Source organism: Dromiciops gliroides, chromosome 1 (assembly GCF_019393635.1).
Source record: "Dromiciops gliroides isolate mDroGli1 chromosome 1, mDroGli1.pri, whole genome shotgun sequence".
Classification (NCBI taxonomy): Eukaryota; Metazoa; Chordata; class Mammalia; order Microbiotheria; family Microbiotheriidae; genus Dromiciops; species Dromiciops gliroides.
In genome coordinates, this window is record NC_057861.1 from 708451733 (window position 1) to 708469992 (window position 18260).

At 41.1% G+C, this 18260-nt stretch overlaps 1 protein-coding gene across 1 annotated transcript in view; it reads right to left on the minus strand.

The window, feature by feature from the left end:
* Nucleotides 1-18260, minus strand: part of ATG7 (autophagy related 7) — a 242138-nt gene that overhangs the window by 175956 nt on the left and 47922 nt on the right. Inside the window, exons 13-16 of the mRNA XM_043968335.1 lie at nt 17061-17255; nt 12080-12280; nt 11106-11221; nt 9389-9464 (exon numbers count right to left, since the gene is read on the minus strand). Of these exons, the coding sequence (XP_043824270.1) occupies nt 9389-9464; nt 11106-11221; nt 12080-12280; nt 17061-17255 (588 nt within the window). The remainder of the gene's footprint in view (nt 1-9388; nt 9465-11105; nt 11222-12079; nt 12281-17060; nt 17256-18260) is intronic.

The following is an 18260-nucleotide window of genomic DNA, read 5'->3' on the forward strand; positions in this document are numbered from 1 at the left end:
ATATTAGTGTTCCATCAATAAAGATTTGTATGGTCTTCTTTGTATGGTTCTAAGAGGTTGGTCATTCACATGTGCCAACTGCATGTTATAAGCCAGTCTTTTTTTTTAAATCAACTTTAATAAATGGCCACTTGGCACTGAAGATGTGTGCAAGCACAAGTAATTTAATAATAATAGCATTTATATAGTACCTGATGTGTGCCAAGTACTGTGCTAAGCACTTTATAAATATTATCTCCTCTGCTGCTAACAACAACCCTGGGAAGTAGGTCCTAGTATCATTCTCATAGTAAATGTCTGAGGCTGGATTTGATTTCAGATCTTTTTGACTGTTGGTCCAGTGTCACTATGGAAATCCAGAGCTCCCACTGAAAAATATTTCCAAAGAAAGATCCATTTATCTCCTCCAGCTTTCCTATGCCAACCTATCCCTACCCTTGTGCCTCCTTACTTCCCATTCTCAGCATAGAAATATGGGGAAAATGGGGGCAGCTAGGTGGCACAGTGGCTAAAGCACCAGCCCTGGGTTCAGGAAGACCCAAGTTCAAATCCAACCTCAGACAGTTGTGTGACTCAGGACAAGTCACTCAACCCTCATTGGAAGGGAGGAAGGGAGGAAGGGAGGAAGGGAGGAAGGGAGGAAGGGAGGAAGGGAGGAAGGGAGGAAGGGAGGAAGGGAGGGAGGGAGGGAGGGAGGGAGGGAGGGAGGGAGGAAGGAAGGAAGGAAGGAAGGAAGGAAGGAAGGAAGGAAGGAAGGAAGGAAGGAAGGAAGGAAGGAAGGAAGGAAGGAAGGAAGGAAGGAAGGAAGGAAGGAAGGAAGGAAGAAAAACATGGGAAAAGAAAGTGGTAAGCAGACAGCTCTTTATGTGTAGAGGTCATTCCTTCTAATTCCCTCATTTTACAGATGAGAAAACCAAGGCCCATATAATATGTATATGTGCACGTGCCCCCACCCCCACCAACTGTAACCTGTTAATTTAACTTTACATCAGCTTCTTTCAGGTTTAGAAATATTTCTAGGGACTAGAGTTCACATGACTGCAAACCAACCTCCAATGTAAGATACATCTTGGCTGAAGAGAGGCCTTTTAATTAAGTTTAAGGCCCAAATGAAAAAGGTTGCTATTGCACAACTGCTAGCAAGCCACAGGGCCCCCTCCTTTACAGAACAGCTTCAGTCAGTATCACTGTCACACCTTTCCTCAAAGCACTAAATCTCTAAGGGGTAGAAGAACCTGGGTCCAGCTGGCTTTGAGCCATCATCCTAGGAAACGTCAAGAGAATGAAGTCGGCCCTTGATTGATTCCTTGGCAGTCTTTCAGTTAGTTCTTCTACCCCCACAAACTCCTCTGTTTTGAATCTCAGCTTAGTTTTCCAACTTGTTTCTTATGAGAATAAGTGGGCGCTCACATTTTAGTCAGGATTGTTTCAGCAGCTAATCACCCTAAGTTCTTGGACTCTTGCAATATATCAATTTGTTCAACTGGAAGAGTCATTCATAAATCCTTTAGAGATGACTTATGGTGTATAAGAAAGCCCCTCCCTTCCCTTTCCCCCTTGTTCCCGGGGGTATTGTGGGTCACAGAAGGGGCTCAAGGAGAAAAGTGCCCCTTCTCTTTCTCTGGCCTCACAGACTGCCTGGCCTGGCAGGTCTGCAGAACGCTTCCTCTTGCTCTGTGGTCTCCCCAGTTTCTTCTCCTGGGCTTCCCGAATGAATTGTGCTAGGCCTCCATGAGCCTTGGAATATTTCAGAAGGTAACTGTCCCCTTTTTTAGGTGAATACACAAATAACCAAGAAGTCATAAGCTCGTGGAATTTTAGCTGGATCACCTAGATTTAGCTAGAGGAAATAGACCATCTATTAGGCAGTTAATGGGAACATGGATTGGAACAAAGCTGACTGCGCTCTCTGATTCAGGGATTCCAGTGCTACATACATTCCAATGCAAATCTGAGTCCACCTCAGCCTCATTTTCCTCATCTTTAAAGTGGGGATAATAATAGCACCTACCTCACAGAGTTATGAGGACCAAATGAGTTAATAAATTTATTAAGTGCTTTGCAAAGCTTAAAGCACAATATAAACACTTGCTGCCACTATGCAGACAGGAAAATTATTAAAAGGGGGAAAGCATCTGTACAGAAACAGTCCCATATGCTTTATCTGTAAAACTGAAACACTGGAAACAAATCTATGTCCAGTGACTAGGGAACAGTCAGACAAATTATGCTATGGTAATTTAGGAGAAAACCATTGTATTGTATGAAATTAAAAAAAAATTAAACCATGCAAAGAAATACCAAAGGATTTAAGGTGATACAAAACAAGGTCAGAAGGATAGGAATAGAAATAGATTATAACCATACATATAAAACATAAGAAAAGCAACAACGCTTTGTAGATACACAAATGGATTGAAAAAAGGACACAGAATAAATTAGCACAGTTATTCCCTTGCTAAAATGGATATACTTTTCCCTAATCAAAATGTGAACAGTTTAAAGGTTTTAGTTGGTGCATTACTCCACATTTTCATTTTTGTGGATTTTTTTTAAAGTGTACAATTTTTTTAAAAAAATTAACATTTGTGAAGAATCTTCTAAATTATGTTCAAAAGCATTTATTATGTTCCAGGCACTCTGCTAGGCACTAAGAATGCTGAGACAAAAATAAAAGTCACTTTTCTCCAGGCAAAATCCATTCTGATCCAGCTCAAAGATTGCCCAGTCCCTGGCACCGCCCCCTTGTTCCCAATAGACCCTACTCATCAGCTAGGGCTTTGCCCTGTCTTCCAAGAATGACCTAAGCCTTTGAACTAAATCCACTGAATCAAAGAGCAGAATGGAAGCTCAGAGATCATCTAGCTAATTCTCATATTTTACTGCCTGGGAAACTGAGGAGCCAAAAGTTTAAATCACTTGTGTGGGGTCATATAACTAACTAGTTGCAACTGGAAATTAACGCCTTCTAGTTCCATCTTGGTGGAGCCCAGGGCTTCTTAAACTTTTTCCCTTTTTCCCCAAGAAATTCTTATGTGACCCCAGGTATATAAAATAGGTATACATGGGGCAGCTAGGTGGCGCAGTGGATAAAGCATCGGCCTTGGATTCAGGAGTACCTGAGTTCAAATCCAGCCTCAGACACTTGACACTTACTAGCTATGTGACCCTGGGCAAGTCACTTAACCCCCATTGCCCCGCAAAAAAAAAAAAAAAATAGGTATACATAACCTTTTACTGTTGCCAAATTTTTCCACACCTCCCCCCACATTCAGTTACATGACCCAATATGGCCTTGCAATCCCCAATTTAAGAAGCTTTGTTCTAGCACATAGAGCTTCACCTCCAAGCGCTCCCTAGTGAATGGGGGACAAAAAGTCCTTTCTTTTCTGTCTCTCTCAGGTAGCCTTCTCAATTTAGGCTGACAGGCAGTCTTCTAGCCTAAGTATCCGACTATCCCCCTTTAAAAAAATAATTGGTCATAAAAGCGAACAAAATGAGGAATAAACACTATGCACAAATTAAAACTAAACTACACCAAAAACTAAACTATTTACACGTTAATAATAACTCTTGCTCTGTTGTTTTCTAGTCTCCTTTCTGTGTATTGAAAAGATTTTGTTGCTTTTTTATGTAGTTTTGTTTTCTTTGGTATAGTTCATGGGGGGTTTTTTGTTGTTTTTTTGTTTTGTTTTGGTGTGTGAGGCAATTGGGGTTAAGTGACTTGCCCAAGGTCACACAGCTAGTAATTGTTAAGTGTCTGAGGCCACATTTGAACTCAGGTCCTCCTGAATCCAGGGCCAGTGCTCTATACACTGTGCCATCTAGCTGCCCCCATTGGTTTTAAAAAATATAGTTTTATAAAGAAAAACCCAATATTCATGGCTTTTTAAAAAAACTGATTCTGCTCTCTTCTTTCTATATCACTTCATACAAGACTTTTCATATTTCATGTTCACCATTTTTAGTGTGCAATACATTCACAGGCTTTAGGCTGGGATGGACTTTAGCAATCATCTACTCCAATTTTTAATAACATTCCCTTGCAATATTCTAATAATATACATTTTATCCAACCATTCTCCAACTGTTGGAAAGATGGGTTGTTTATAATACAAATAAACACTATGAATACTGTTGGATACATAGACCTTTCCCCCTTCTTAATAACATTAGAAGATATTACTAGGTCGAGGAAATAGTCCTGGTTGTAGAACCAGTAGGTCAAAGGACTGTTTTGTAACTCATTGTGTATTGCCAGAGAGCCCTCCAGAAAGATTGCATCAATTCACTGTGTCACCAACAGTGCAATAGTATGCTTGTTTCTTCAGAGCCTATCATCATTGGATTTTACCATTTTAACTATCACTACTAATTTCATGAATGTCAGGTGTAATTTCAAAGTTGCTTTAAAGGATATTTCTCCAATTATGAGAGTTTGAACAATTTTTCAAATGATTAACAATTTGTGTTTCTTCAAGAATTATCTGTTCCTATCTTTTATCTTTTTTGGACATTTTTCTTGTAAATTTGTACCACAGCGGGCAGCTAGGTGGCGCAGTGGATAAAGCACCAGCCCTGGATTCAGGAGGACCTGAGTTCAAATCCGGCCTCAGACACTTGACACTTACTAGCTGTGTGATCCTGGGCAAGTCACTTAACCCCCATTGCCCTGCAAAAAAGAAAAAAAAAAGAGAAGCTATAAAAATATATATATATAGTGTATCACAGAACCATGGGTTCATAGATCTAGAGCTGGAAGGGCCCCGAGAGGTCATCTGGTCCAACTCCCTCATTTTATGGATAAGGAAACTGAAACCTAGGGAAGGTAAGTGATTTATCCAAGGTCACACAGGTCAAGTTGAGATTCCAAGCCTAGATAGACTCCAGTTTCAGCACTCTTGCCAGTATCAGGCTGTACCTTTTCCTTAGAGATTGTGGGAATCACAGCTTCATCCTAATGTGCACCATTTTCTTTTCTTCTCCTCTCCCATAATGTCAGTTGATAGCACCGTCTTGCCAATTACCAAGGATCAAAAACTTAGAGTCATCTTTGATTCTTCCTTTTCTTTCTAGCCCCACCTCCAATTTGTTGTTAAACCTTTGGCAACATCTCTTGAACCTACCCCCCTTCTCTCTACTCCACCCCACTCAACTCTATCCTCCTTGTTCAGGCCGTTAGCACTCCTCTCAGAGATAACTGTGAGAGACTCTAGGCTACTCCTTCAAATAACACTGAAGATCTACAAGGAAACCAAAGCACCTATCTGCAACTCAACTTCCAGAGCAATTCATTAGCATGCATTGTACCATTTTGTAGCTCAGGGTTATAAATTCTCACCAAAGTAATAAAAGGCATGTTTTGGTTTTCTAGAATCCAGTCATAGACGCAGGAGCCAGAATAGGATAACATTTTGGGAATAAGAACTTTCAGTTTATAGGGATGAGCACACAATGCTTAATTGTCCTGAAGAATGAATTTGGTAGAAAGTAATTTCTCCTGTGAAGACTCTAACCCATAGGTAAATGGACCAAACACTGAAGACTAGTGCATGTTGTACTGACGTAACTGCTTTGCTACTCATTAATAGTAGGTTTTAAAAAGTTAATGTCATTCTATTTGGGACCTAAATTAAGACTCTCCACATGTGACCAATCCAGAGATGAGCCCATTTCTGTTTGTTCTAAGTCCCAGAGGCAGTGTGACATGGTGGGAAAAACAAGGAGCTAGAAGTTCAAATCCTGGTTCTCCTACTTTGTAGCTGAATGACCTTGGGCAAGTGGCTTCACTTTCATGAATGAACTTCAATTTCCTCATCTACAAAATGGGCACAACCCCTGCCCTAACTACTCTCAAAGGGATAGTGTGAGGATGAAATTAAACAATTCTTTGAAGGTACTTTGTGACCCATAAAGCACTAAATAAACGCAAAGTATTGGTAATAATATGGAAGAATAATTGCCTAGAGAAACTAAGAAACTTTGCCCAAATTACACAATGAGCCATGGGGGCCCTTGTGACGTTGAGTCCAAGAAGATCATATTTATAAAACATCCCACTCCACAGAACACAATCAAAAACCTCTTTGAAGAAAAGGAGAAATGAAGCCCAAGAACCAAGGCTGTTTACACCGTCTCCATGGCCATATTGTACATAAAGTGCGTGATGAGAAGATAACAAGTACCTCTCCAACAGGAAATCATTTGTCCCAAAGACCCAGGGAAAGTAGAAATAAAGTGTTGAGCTTGGGTCAAAATATTGCAACACAGCTCAGTGTTATTGTGGAAATGATGTTCCTCTAATCACAACAATTGCATAAACTGATGAACTCTACTTATAAAAATTCCAAGTCCTAAGTGAAGACACAAAAAACCTGATTAATTTATAAGGTTCTTTATAGACTTTCTTTTTAGAGCATGGCTAAAAATAAAAGCTTAAATCTTTCAATAACATAAGCAAGCAATTACACAAGTGCTACAACCCTATCCATATATGGTTGCTTGTCTTCAGTCTCTGAAAAGGCCAAATGAAGGGATGACCAACAGCTAAAATAATCCTTCAGACACCAGAAAGGGAGAAACATGAAGTAGGGGACGTAAAAGAATGGCAAATAGCTGTGGGGTTCAATGGGACAAATATAACACTGAGTATGCTTAGCTGACAGAGTACTTTAAAAATCAGGATTCTTGAATTTTGACATGGCATCTACTATAAAGAGATTTTCTGCCTTCTGGTCTAGGCAGTGAGAAAACTGTAATTATAGTAATTTGCCACAAAAGACAGAAAGAAGGACACTAGTGTTGGGCTGTGATTGAAAATTTAATTAAGGTCATTTGCAGTCAGAACCAACAAAGTGAAAATGAGGACACATCTCTCAAGGTCACCAACGAGAGGAATTAATGAATGTAAAATGGGCAGGGTGGTTTGAAATAAGATCTGGGATTATAGGTCATTGCCTTATCTGCTCACCTACATAAATGTTCATTACACTATCTATTTTGTCTTACTTGATATGTAGACAGAAGAAATTTGATAAGATTAACATATCTCTGTCAAACAAGGCAACATGGGATACATAAAACATGACTTGTCTGGGAGTTAGCTGACCTGGCTTCTAGTCAGGGCTCTGCCACTAAGTCCATGAATAACCCTGCGTAAGTCCCTTTCTCTCTTTAGTCTCACTTTCTGTCTCTGTAAAATGAGAAGCCTACAAAATTCAAAAATCTCTGAAATTTCACCTCTTCCCTTTCAAAATGGTAAAGATGATAAAAGATGAAAATAGTCAATTGAAGAAAGTCAAGTATACCAATATGCTGCTGTTGATGGAACTGTGAACTGGATCAAACCTTTCTGGAAAAGGATTTGGAATTATTTGAGAAAAGTTCCTAACCATTTCACACCCTTTGACCTAGCAATCCCACTACAGGACATGTACCCCACAGACGTCAAGGACAAAAAGTTAAGTCCCATACTTGACAAAATGTTCATAGCAACATTCTTTGTGGTAGCAGAAAGTTACCGACAGGATGAGTGTCCACAGTATGGGGAAAGGTTTAACAAAGTGTGATGGAGGAATCAAATGAGATGCTATAGCTCTGCAAGAAATTAAGAATATGAAGAATTTAGAAAGAAACACGGAAAGATGTATATGAACTGATGTAGAGCAATATAAACAAAACTCAAACAATACGCACAATGGCTAAATAAAGTAAAGAGATGCCCTGGCATACATTCTCTGGAGTAGAATGGGTCAAAAAGTACAACCTATTTTAGTGACTATACTTACAAATGGATTCAGAATAAATGCAATGACTAATATTGAACCCTTAAGTAAGCAGAACCTGGAAAACAATATATACAATAACGTAAGTGGAAAGAACCAACTGAAAAAAACCCAACCCAAATCAGAACTGAATGCTATAAAATGATGACAATCAAGTTTGGTCTCAAAGAAGAGATTTAAAAAGGCACCTCCCGGGGCAGCTAGGTGGCGCAGTGGATAAAGCACTGGCCCTGGGTTCAGGAGTACCTGAGTTCAAATCCGGCCTCAGACCCTTCACACTTACTAGCTGTGTGACTCTGGGCAAGTCACTTAACCCCAACTGCCTCACAAAAAAAAAAAAAAGAAAAAGAAAAAAAAAAAGAAAAAGGCACCTCCCTCCACTTCTTTGCAGAAGTGGGAGTATGGGTATGTATTACTTATAATGACAGGTGTGGTTTTTTTTCCTCTGTATTGGTTAGTTTTGCTAAGTTTTTATTTTCCTTGTTTTTTATTCCTAATCTCTGGGAGAAAAGGTAGGTGGCATAAGAATATGTCAATAAAATTTTATTTAAAAAAATACTGAACCCAGATGTCATCTGACATGTACAACCACAAATTTAATGTTCAGTTATGCTTGACTCTTTTCCTTTATAACAAAGTAGGTTTGGGAAAGGTGGGGAAAGGGCATCTGGGAAAAGAATTTGGATGTAAAAATTAAAAACATCAATAAAATTTTAAAGGTGAAAATTGAGGGCTAGACTTTCTTTTTAAGATCTTTTCCAACAATAAAATCGTATGACTTTTTTCACAGCTGATGGGCAAGGTTATGCTTTCATGAAAGCACTGGTTTTGATAACTTTTCATATTCCATATTCTAAATTAAGCTATACCCAGAAGAAAAATGATTCACAAAAACCAAGGAAAATTTTCTTCTTTAAACATCTCTGAAATCATAGCAAAGGGGGCAAGAGAAAAGATGATACAACTTCCAACTGAATTTTACTGGCACTTAGTTTTGTATTGGAAATGACTATCCTTACAAGGCTTTTCCAAATCTATTATCTACAAAGACATGGGGGTTTTCAGCCACACTATACACGTCTCAGTGTTTATACAGGGTGGGCCAAAAGTCACAAAGAGGTGTGATGATTTAATAACTTTTTGAAAATTATTTTAAAATAATTTATTCCATTTATGATGATTTTTTCATATGTAATATACGTTCATTTCCTGTATTTACCATATATGATGCTATGTAAATTAAAAACAAAAAAAAAGGAGTTATTAAAATTCTTGGTGACTTTTGGCCTACCCTGTACTTCCACACAGAATAGTTTTATAGTTGATGAGTGAGTCAATATGCTAAATACTTCAAGTCATCTAAGTGATTTTCTTTGATAATTCCCATGAATTCTTCATGTAGAGTAACCTTCTAGATGGTCATAAATCCCCTCCCCCTGGAGGCCTGGGGCAGTTCCCCAGTCTCACACTCAAGGGATGATAGAGTGGTCATAGGGTTTGGGCTGGGCCAAAGTGATGGAAGAGCTGGAAATGACCCAAATTGCCTTTTCCTTGCATCATCGGGCTCAGGTCCAAAGTTTTTACTTCATTTCCAGATCACTAACCTGATGAGGCACAAGCCCAAGTGAAGTAGGAGGTTCATTCATGCGGTCATCGCTGCTACTAGCAACTGCATAGCCCCTGGGAAAAGGAAAGAATCACAGCCAGTCAACAGTTTTATACTTAACAGATGTGAAGATGATCCAAGAGGTGAGCTTCTTAAACTGTGGGTCTGAATGTGGGAGTCACGAGAAATTTGGCAACAGAAAAAGGTTATCTAAACCTATTTTATATACCTGCATACCCAGGGTCACGTAAAAATTTCTTGGGTGAAAAGGGGTCATGAGTGGAAAACATTTAAGAAGGCCTGGTCTAAAGCACAATCTTTGTTAAAACACAGCATTCTTCTCAAGAGGACCCCAAAGAAAAGACTACTGCTGAGGGGACTTTCACTCCTCCATATCATAGGCTGATAATAGAAATACTCCCCAGAGAAAAAAGAAATAGATTTGTGGACACCAAGTAAGCAGAAAGTCTAAATCACTCCTTCCTGAATAATGATGGCAGATGGCCTATGACACTAAAGAAATGTATCAAAGGACCTTCACTTCACCCATGGCCAAGATAGAAAACATCATCTTGAGATGTTTAGATTAATGGATAAGGGGATCAACTAACAGTGTCCTCTCAAATCGAAATACTCTCAATCAGGAAGCTGTCACAGACTTAGCTTGGGCTGAGGAATAAGTAACTTAAAAAAAAAAAAAGACTGCAGCTAGGTGGTGCAGTGGATAAAGCACAGTCACTGGATTCAGGAGGTCCTGAGTTCAAATCCAGCCTCAGACACTTGACACTTAACTAGCTGTGTGACCCTGGGCAGGTAACTTAACCCTCATTGCCCTGCAAAAAAAAAAAAAAAAAGTGAGATGGAAAAGCTGCTTCCTGACCTGAACCTCTGCAACCACCACCTACTCAATGACTTCTGCACTTCTGAATTTTGTCTGTCAGTGTTTAATGCGAATTCTACATAATCCATTGTATTTAACTGTTTGAAAAAACTCTGGGCCACACCTCAAAAATAGGGTACTAGTTCATTTTCATTGTGACTTTCAGAAAAATTAGGGGAAAAACCTTTGAAGACTGTTTTTTCCTAGTTTGCATTAACTATAGTCCATGGCCCAAGCATTAGTGTTGGCTCAAATGCAGTCTGGCTTGCCTATCTGTGATCTGGCATATCAGTCTTGCCCAAGTGTTAAGAAAATCTTTACCAGGATGCTATCAGAAAAACCTGGAAAGACCTACATGAGCTGATGCAAAGTGAAATGTACTATATACAAAATAACAGCAATACTGTAAGATGATCGACAGTTATTTTCAGCAATACAATGATCCAAGACAATTCTGAAGGACTTATGAAAAATGAAATCCATCTACAGAGAAAGAACTGATGGTGGCTGAATACAGATTGAAGCATAATTTTTTTTGTTAGTTCTTTTATCTGAAGTTTTGTTTTTGTCTGTTTTCTTTCACAGCATGGCTAATGTGAAAATGTTTTCCATGACTACTCATGTATACTTATATACCATTTTTCAAAAGTCAATCATATTGTAATTAATAAAATACAAATTCATTTAAAAATAAAACAAAGCATTATTGAATACAAAGTAGCTCTGTCATCATTTATTTTCTCAATCAACAGACACTAGTAGTGCAATTACTACCACCGGAGGTCTCCCAAGTGTTCTAACTACAAAAGACTTATTGACTAAAAAGCTCACTCACCCTTCTGGATGCTGTAGGACAGAAACCATCAGCTCCACTGCCAAGGATCCCGCGATCATGGCTAGTCCCGGCCGGCTGACTGTGCACTGCTGGTCTAAAGTCCGATCTCTGGTTGACTATCAACAAACATCAAAGTCTGTTACATGCTGAGAAGAGTTCCATTCCACCCAACACCCAAGCAGATTGAGGCAGCCAACATAAGGGAGAGCTCCTCAAACATCACTGCCACCTATTTATATGGTAGAACACATGGTGATTTTGGAAGGGCTGTCCCATGCAAACACGAGCTCCTTTCATACTCCTAACACTCCTGGGGCAGGTGTTATCAGTCTTATTTTGTGGGTGAGGCAACTGAGGCACCAGCAGGGAAAAATGATTTACCCAAGATTGGTGATGCCGCTAGTTGGCAGGAGAGCTGGGATTTGGAACTAAGGGCTCCTTCACCTCAGACAAATGCTCCATCACTACACCACATGCAAAAGAGAATGCTCCAAGAGCCCCCTGGTCATTTTTGACCATTTGTATGTGTGGGATACTGCTTAATGTAGTCCACTTGTACATGGGCTCATTGACATGTCTATGCTGCCTCTGCAGGCATATGGTGGGATGACAGCAACCCAGAAAGAATTCTTTGTAAAAGGTCAATAGTATGCTGACATAAATGCAGCTAGATAGCTCAGGGGGTAGATCACTGGGCCTAGAGTCAGTAAGACTTGAGTTCAAATGTAGTCTCAGACAGTTACTAGCTATATGACCCTGGGCAAGTCACTTAACCTTACTGGAGAAGAAAATGGTAAACCACTTCAGTATCCTTACCAAGAAAACCCCATGAACGATACGGTCCATGGGGTCACAGAGTCAGACAAAACTGATCAACTAAATGATGACAACAAACACATTCTCCTGCCCCAGAGAGTCAGTCACATGAAATGGTTCACAGTTGGCTTCCCACAGAGGAAAAGGTCTCTACTTACATCCCCTGGTGCCACAACATCATTGCAGAAGTAGCAGCCCAATTTGTAGCCAGGGATGTTGGAAAAGAGGGACGATCCTAGGTCAGCAGATGCAGTGATTTGGCTGGGTTGTGGGTCCCCGGCCCCATGTTGTTTGGGCTTCTTCAGTCCATGTCTCATGACAACAAATGTGTCAAATCCCAAGGCAGCATTAATGACCAGCTAAGGGTTTCCAGAAAGAAAACAAAAGAAAAAAGCAACACACACATTGACTTTAGAGGCTCACAGAATAAGGGGCTTAGCCTCATTCACTGCACACTACCAAGGTCAGGGAGCTCCAATTGCTCCATCTTTGGGATGTCTCCTCCTCCCCCTCTGATAGCTGCCAGCTCAGGTCCTCAGCATCACAGGCTGAAGCACTGCAATGGCCTCCCGATGGGTCAGCCTGGCTCCAGTCTCCTCCCAGTCCAACCCAGCCTCGACATAGCTGCCTAAGTGATTTTTCTAAAACAGGCCCCTTCCTCAATAAGCTCCAGGTGCCTCCAGCACCAACTATAAAATGCTTTCTTTGGCATTTAAAGCTCCTCAACACCTGGACCCTTCTTACCTCTCCAGGCTTATCACACAGTTCTCCTTCCCATGCCCTCATAGCCATATTGGCCCTTCACCAGCTGGGCACGGAGCCCTCAGCTCCACCTTTTCCACAGGCTCACTCCCTCTCTCCTGAACTCCACCTGAGAGTGCTTCTTTTCCCTCCAACTCAGCTCACCTGCACCTTCCCCAGGAGGCCTCACCTCCCCCTCTCAGCAGCAAGGGCCTTCCCTTCTGATAATACCTTCTATCTCTTCCCCATGTATCCTGCAACACCTATTGATGCACACACTGTCTCCCTCACTGCAATGCAGGCCTTTTGAGAGCAAGAATTGTTTTCTGTTTGTATTCATATGCCTAACTCTTTACCCAATGCCTAGCACATCATAAGCCTTTAATAAATGTTTTTTTGGTTGACTGACAGGCATTGGGACGAGACTTAAGATTTCATTTGCATAGGAAGACACTGTGAGGTGAGAGAATTCCCTCTCCCAGTGCAGGCTGGGAGCCACTCTAATTCAGTCTTAGAGAGTGGGCACGTCCAGAGAGGTTGGGAGACTTGGCCAGGGTGAACAACCAGCATGGGGTCAGAAGCAGGACATGAACTCAGGTCTTCTTGCTTTTACACTGTCTCTCCCTCACCCCAGTAGACTGGTGCTGGTGTTAAGGCTAGATCAAACTTGGCTTCAGTTTCACTATTTGCAAAATGGGGATAATAACACCACCTACTCCTAGGGTTGTTGTGAGGATCAAAAGAGACGATATGTGATCGATGGATAGCAGATAATTAATAGCTATGTGTTGAATGAAGGAATGCATGCACTTAAGTTTAAGCAAATATGGAGAAAATCTAGAGAGAATAAAAATGTTATTAATAAAATAATATCTGGCTATTTAGACCTTCTAAATGCCATGTCATTTGTCATATTCAATCAATTTTTGTTTTGGTTGTAGGGTTTTTTTGGTTTTGTTTTTTTTGTTTTTTTGCAGGGCAATGAGGGTTAAGTGACTTGCCCAAAGTCACACAGCTAGTAAGTGTCAAGTGTTTGAGGCCGGATTTGAACTCAGGTATTCCTGAATCCAAGGCTGGTGCTTTATCCACTGCACCATCTAGCTGCCCCCTTATTCAATCAATTTTGATTCACTTTATAGATATTTGCATAAAGTAACAATCGAAGCCTACAAGGCTGTCCCAAGGGATTATCTTGTTCACATAATACAAGGAAGCCTTTTTCATCATTAATTGAATAAATATCCCTCTAGTGCCAATGTAGTCAAACACTGTTTGAGTTAGAAAGGAGGCTGCCTGATGACCAGGCCCAGCCTTCTGGTTCTCAAAAACATCCCAGGGACCATTTTTAAATAAACCAAGCAGTAACTTTCTATCAAGGTCATCTCGTTACCTACAGAACAGCTTTTTTTCCTCTTTCACTTGCCTCCTTATACCACAAAGAACAAACACTCCTCTTAATTCCTTCCATTTCTAGGTTTCTGTACGTATATATATTTCTACAGAAGGGTTGTCTTAGATTGTAACTTTTCAGAGGGCAAGGCCTACATCTGACTCACTTTATACAGTGTTGAGCACAGTGGTATGTAAGAAAAGTGTTTCACCATTGCTTTGGATAAAGCATGAGAATCTACTGCCATCTCTCCTATTTTTGAAGATTTCCAATTCCCTGAAGGCCCTTTAGTGATAGGAGAGGGACACACGTAGACTTCCAGGGATAAGCTTTGTGGTAGGAGCTGGAGCAACTCATTACTCAGCTCAGATTCACAATTTGTTTTGTTTCTTTTTACAGTAAACAGAAAAAATTGGCAGTGCTGATAATAAAAGGCTCAAATAGGTACAGAAAGGAAGAACTCTGAATACAAGGCCAGAAGGAGAGGTGAGTTCAGCCCAAGAAAACTGGAAAAATTAGCATATGGAAATGGGGTATCAGGCAATAAACATATCAATCTCTACTAAGCACATGTGTGCAATGCAATCTGAACAGTAGAAAGAAGAGTAAGTCCCAGTTAGTCCCTGCCCTCAAGGGACATATATGTGTGTGTGTGTGTGTGTGTGTGTGTACAGCCATGCAAAGGGGCCAAACCCAAGACGGCATGTGCCAAGTGTCAGATAAGGGGACCACAGAGACAGGAGCCTATTCAGAGAAGGCAGGGCTCACTGTACTAGGCCATTTAGAAGAGGTTGGTGTCATCAAGAAGGTGGGCCTTGAAGGACAGCTAGGGATTGGAGGGGCAAGGAGGAAAGTCGAGGACATTTCTGGGGTGGGGAACAGTGTGAGAAGAACGGAGCCAGAAATAAGGAAGGCCTGTTCAGAGGGACACTGAGTAGATCAGCCTAGCTACAGGAGAGAGGGGGATTGTGCTGGAGGGGATAAAGTTAAAAAAAAAAAAGGCTGAAGGGGAGGTTGGACCCAAATTCTGCTGGATACTGAACACCAGACTGCAGAGTTTGGACTTATCAGGTGGGCAGTAGGAACACACTGAAAGAAACACTTAACTCCTCGGCTGACACCCATCATCACATTAACCTGAAGAGCAGGTTTTTCAAAGGTTTAAGATAAAGGGGATGTCAAGGTGATTGCACAATTTGTGGGCTGATGGGCATTAGCCCAGGTGGCTGCTTGTTTTGAAGAGAACGGTTCTTCCCAGAAGAGGCGAATCTTACCCGTTTTACATGGGTGGCAAGAGAAGAAAGCTACAGGCAGGAAAAGCTCATAACCTAGTTAAAACAAACACACCACTATCATCTCTCAAATCTCTTTTTACATGGACTAAATTGGCCTCTGAGCAATAAGGGTGAATATGTATTCATTCCCACAAAGCAATGATAGCAGAATTTACCTTTGCCACCCCTCCCCCAAGGCTTCAATTTGCAGATGAGAAAATAATTTCCTAAAGCAGAAACAATTTTCATACTCTAATTTCCAGTTGGATGATTAGATTTTAACATAGAATCAGCATCCTTATTACTGTTACTGAAACAAGAAACAAAATCTTGGTTATTAAGAATGTCTTCCTTCTACCATCCAGGTTAAGCCCTGTGACAGACATGATAAAGAGCTAAACTCAACAGACCTTTGGACCAGAAGAACAGGGTGGAACCCCAAGGCACAGAACTGAAGGGACGGCCTCCACCGTGACAAAAGTAGGTCTCCAGACTAGGAGGTCTATGGAAGAAACCAAGAGAAGCTCAGAATGTGCCTGACTAGGCTGTGGGGGCCCTGGGTCCAAAGGAAGTGAGCAAAGAGATATGATGGAGTGGATCATGGAGGAGACCAAAACCTGGAAAAACAACCCTTCAGCCATCTCAACTGCTGCATATTCATTATCCCCCGTGTGCTGTTGGCTCTTCTTTATTGCTGTTTCTCTACTTCTCAGTAGAGTTATACTAATTTCAGGGGTAAGGGATACATCATGACTTATTTTTAAAAGCTGATAAATTTCAAAATTCCCTGTGTCGGGGGCAGCTAGGTGACACAGTGGATAGAGCACTGGCCCTGGATTCAGGAGGACCTGAGTTCAAATCCAGCCTCAGACACTTGACACTTACTAGCTGTGTGACCCTGGGCAAGTCACTTAGCCCCAGTTGCCTCACAAAAAAAAAATAATAATTCCCTGTGTCATATCACCTTGGATTCTTCATAAAAAGAATGCTGCATAAGAGTGAATTAAACAAAACTACAAGACAAAACTATACCAGCACTGGAACTTCTTCATGGTAGCCCAAAATTCAGCCACCAGAGTTTAACTTCGTTATCCTTAAACTTTTTGATCAAGATCTCATAAGCTAGCAGCACAATGCAAAGATGGAAATGGGCCCTGTTTCGTGAAACCTTATAATCTAAGACATTTAAAAAATTATACAGCTAGAGGCAAATGACACAAATGAAGTCAATCCTCAATTATAAACTCTAAGTAGGGACTCTTCTCCCTTCCCCCATGGTACTGATAGACCCCAAATCCCCCTCCTTCTGAGTGGCCTCCAGAATCCTGCTACTCTAGGGGAATAACACTGCTGGAAAGAAACTGGGGGGCCATGGGGAAGTGTTTCCTGTGTTCTAGTTGGAAAATAAAATGAGTTTTCACAAGGAAACTGTTATAAGGGGTAGCTGGTTCTACATGACTAAGAATGCTATAGTTCAGCTAGATTACAGTTAAATAGATTTTGTAGGCTATTCTGGGAACCCAGTCACCATTTATAACATAGTTTCTATGAGAAAATGTGTTTTGAATTTTAAGCAAATGACTTACTAACTTCTGGAACACAACCTGTTTGTAAGTTGGCACCTACATGTATGCAAATTAAACAGAGTATTTATAACCTTTAAAAAACAGAGGGCAGAATACGGAATGGAGTGGGGAGTAAAGGGCACTCTGTCCTCATGCCATGCATATTTACCTTCCTCTTGCTTGCTGCAATGACGGCAGGAAGCCATCGGCTTTCCCTGGTGTCCATCAATAGGAAAATCACATCATGGTCCTCAATGAGCCTCTCCAGTTGTTCCACATCTTTTTGAGCTTGTTCCATGGTGACGTTGGAAAAGTTGACGGGGTGACCCGGCATGGGGATGCTCATGTTAAATCCTGCAGCATTCTAAGAGAACACCCAAGAGCACTTGACATCTGAAGTCAATACGTGTAGACGTGTAGCGGCTAATGTGCATCTAAGGGACAAAATACTTCCGTGTGCCTGCCTTGTTCCCCACTCCTCACTCAGGCAGGATGATGGGACAAGAAAGCTCACAAGGATACCCTCCTTCTTGAATCTTTTATGAATAAAAGACCAGTCCCCTCTCTAGTACAGGGATATGCCACCATCTTGGCAAAACAGTGACAAATACAAAGGTTACCCTTGGCACTGTGTCCTTCCTCCTGAACCACTATGTCTTGATTCTACAGTCCAAGTATTTGGGCATTAAGAAAATCCGGAGCACAAAGGGTTTTGGAGGGTATCCAAACTTGTTCTGGAAGCCTGGTTAACTTGTCCGCCCCAATCACTTCCTAGAGCATGTCTAGGACTATTTTCATCCCATAGGGTCGAAGACAGGTAGAATACTTCACCAAGATAATGGTACAAGACAGTAAGCAAGTGATGTGAAATGGTACAGATAACCTGTGTTATTATAGCTAGGGAAGCTGAGGGCTAGAGAGGATAAGTTATTTGCTCAGGAGAAGCCGAGGAGCAAGAGGCAAAGTCTGCATTCCAACCCAGACTAACTCCAGACTTGGTGCCCTTTCCATCACACTACGTGGCTGAAGATACTCAGTGGCAAAATGAACCAAAAGGAGAAAGTGGAAATCATTTCTCTTGTTTGGCTGAGGCTGGCTTCCTAGCAGGTGTTTTCAGGATAAGTAGATGCTCTTAGGACACCTGGTTTGAGTCTGCTGGGAAACTGGTCATGAACACTACAGATAGAACCTTGTTTGGATGACCTCGAGAAAACCTGTAGTTATAAACTGAATGAGCAGAATGATTTGCTTCATTAGCTGGTGACGTTAAGTGAATGATGCCACACACACACACACACACACACACACACACACAAAACAACCACACCTCCATGGTAAAGCACAAAAGATAGCCCAAAAGCCTCAAATA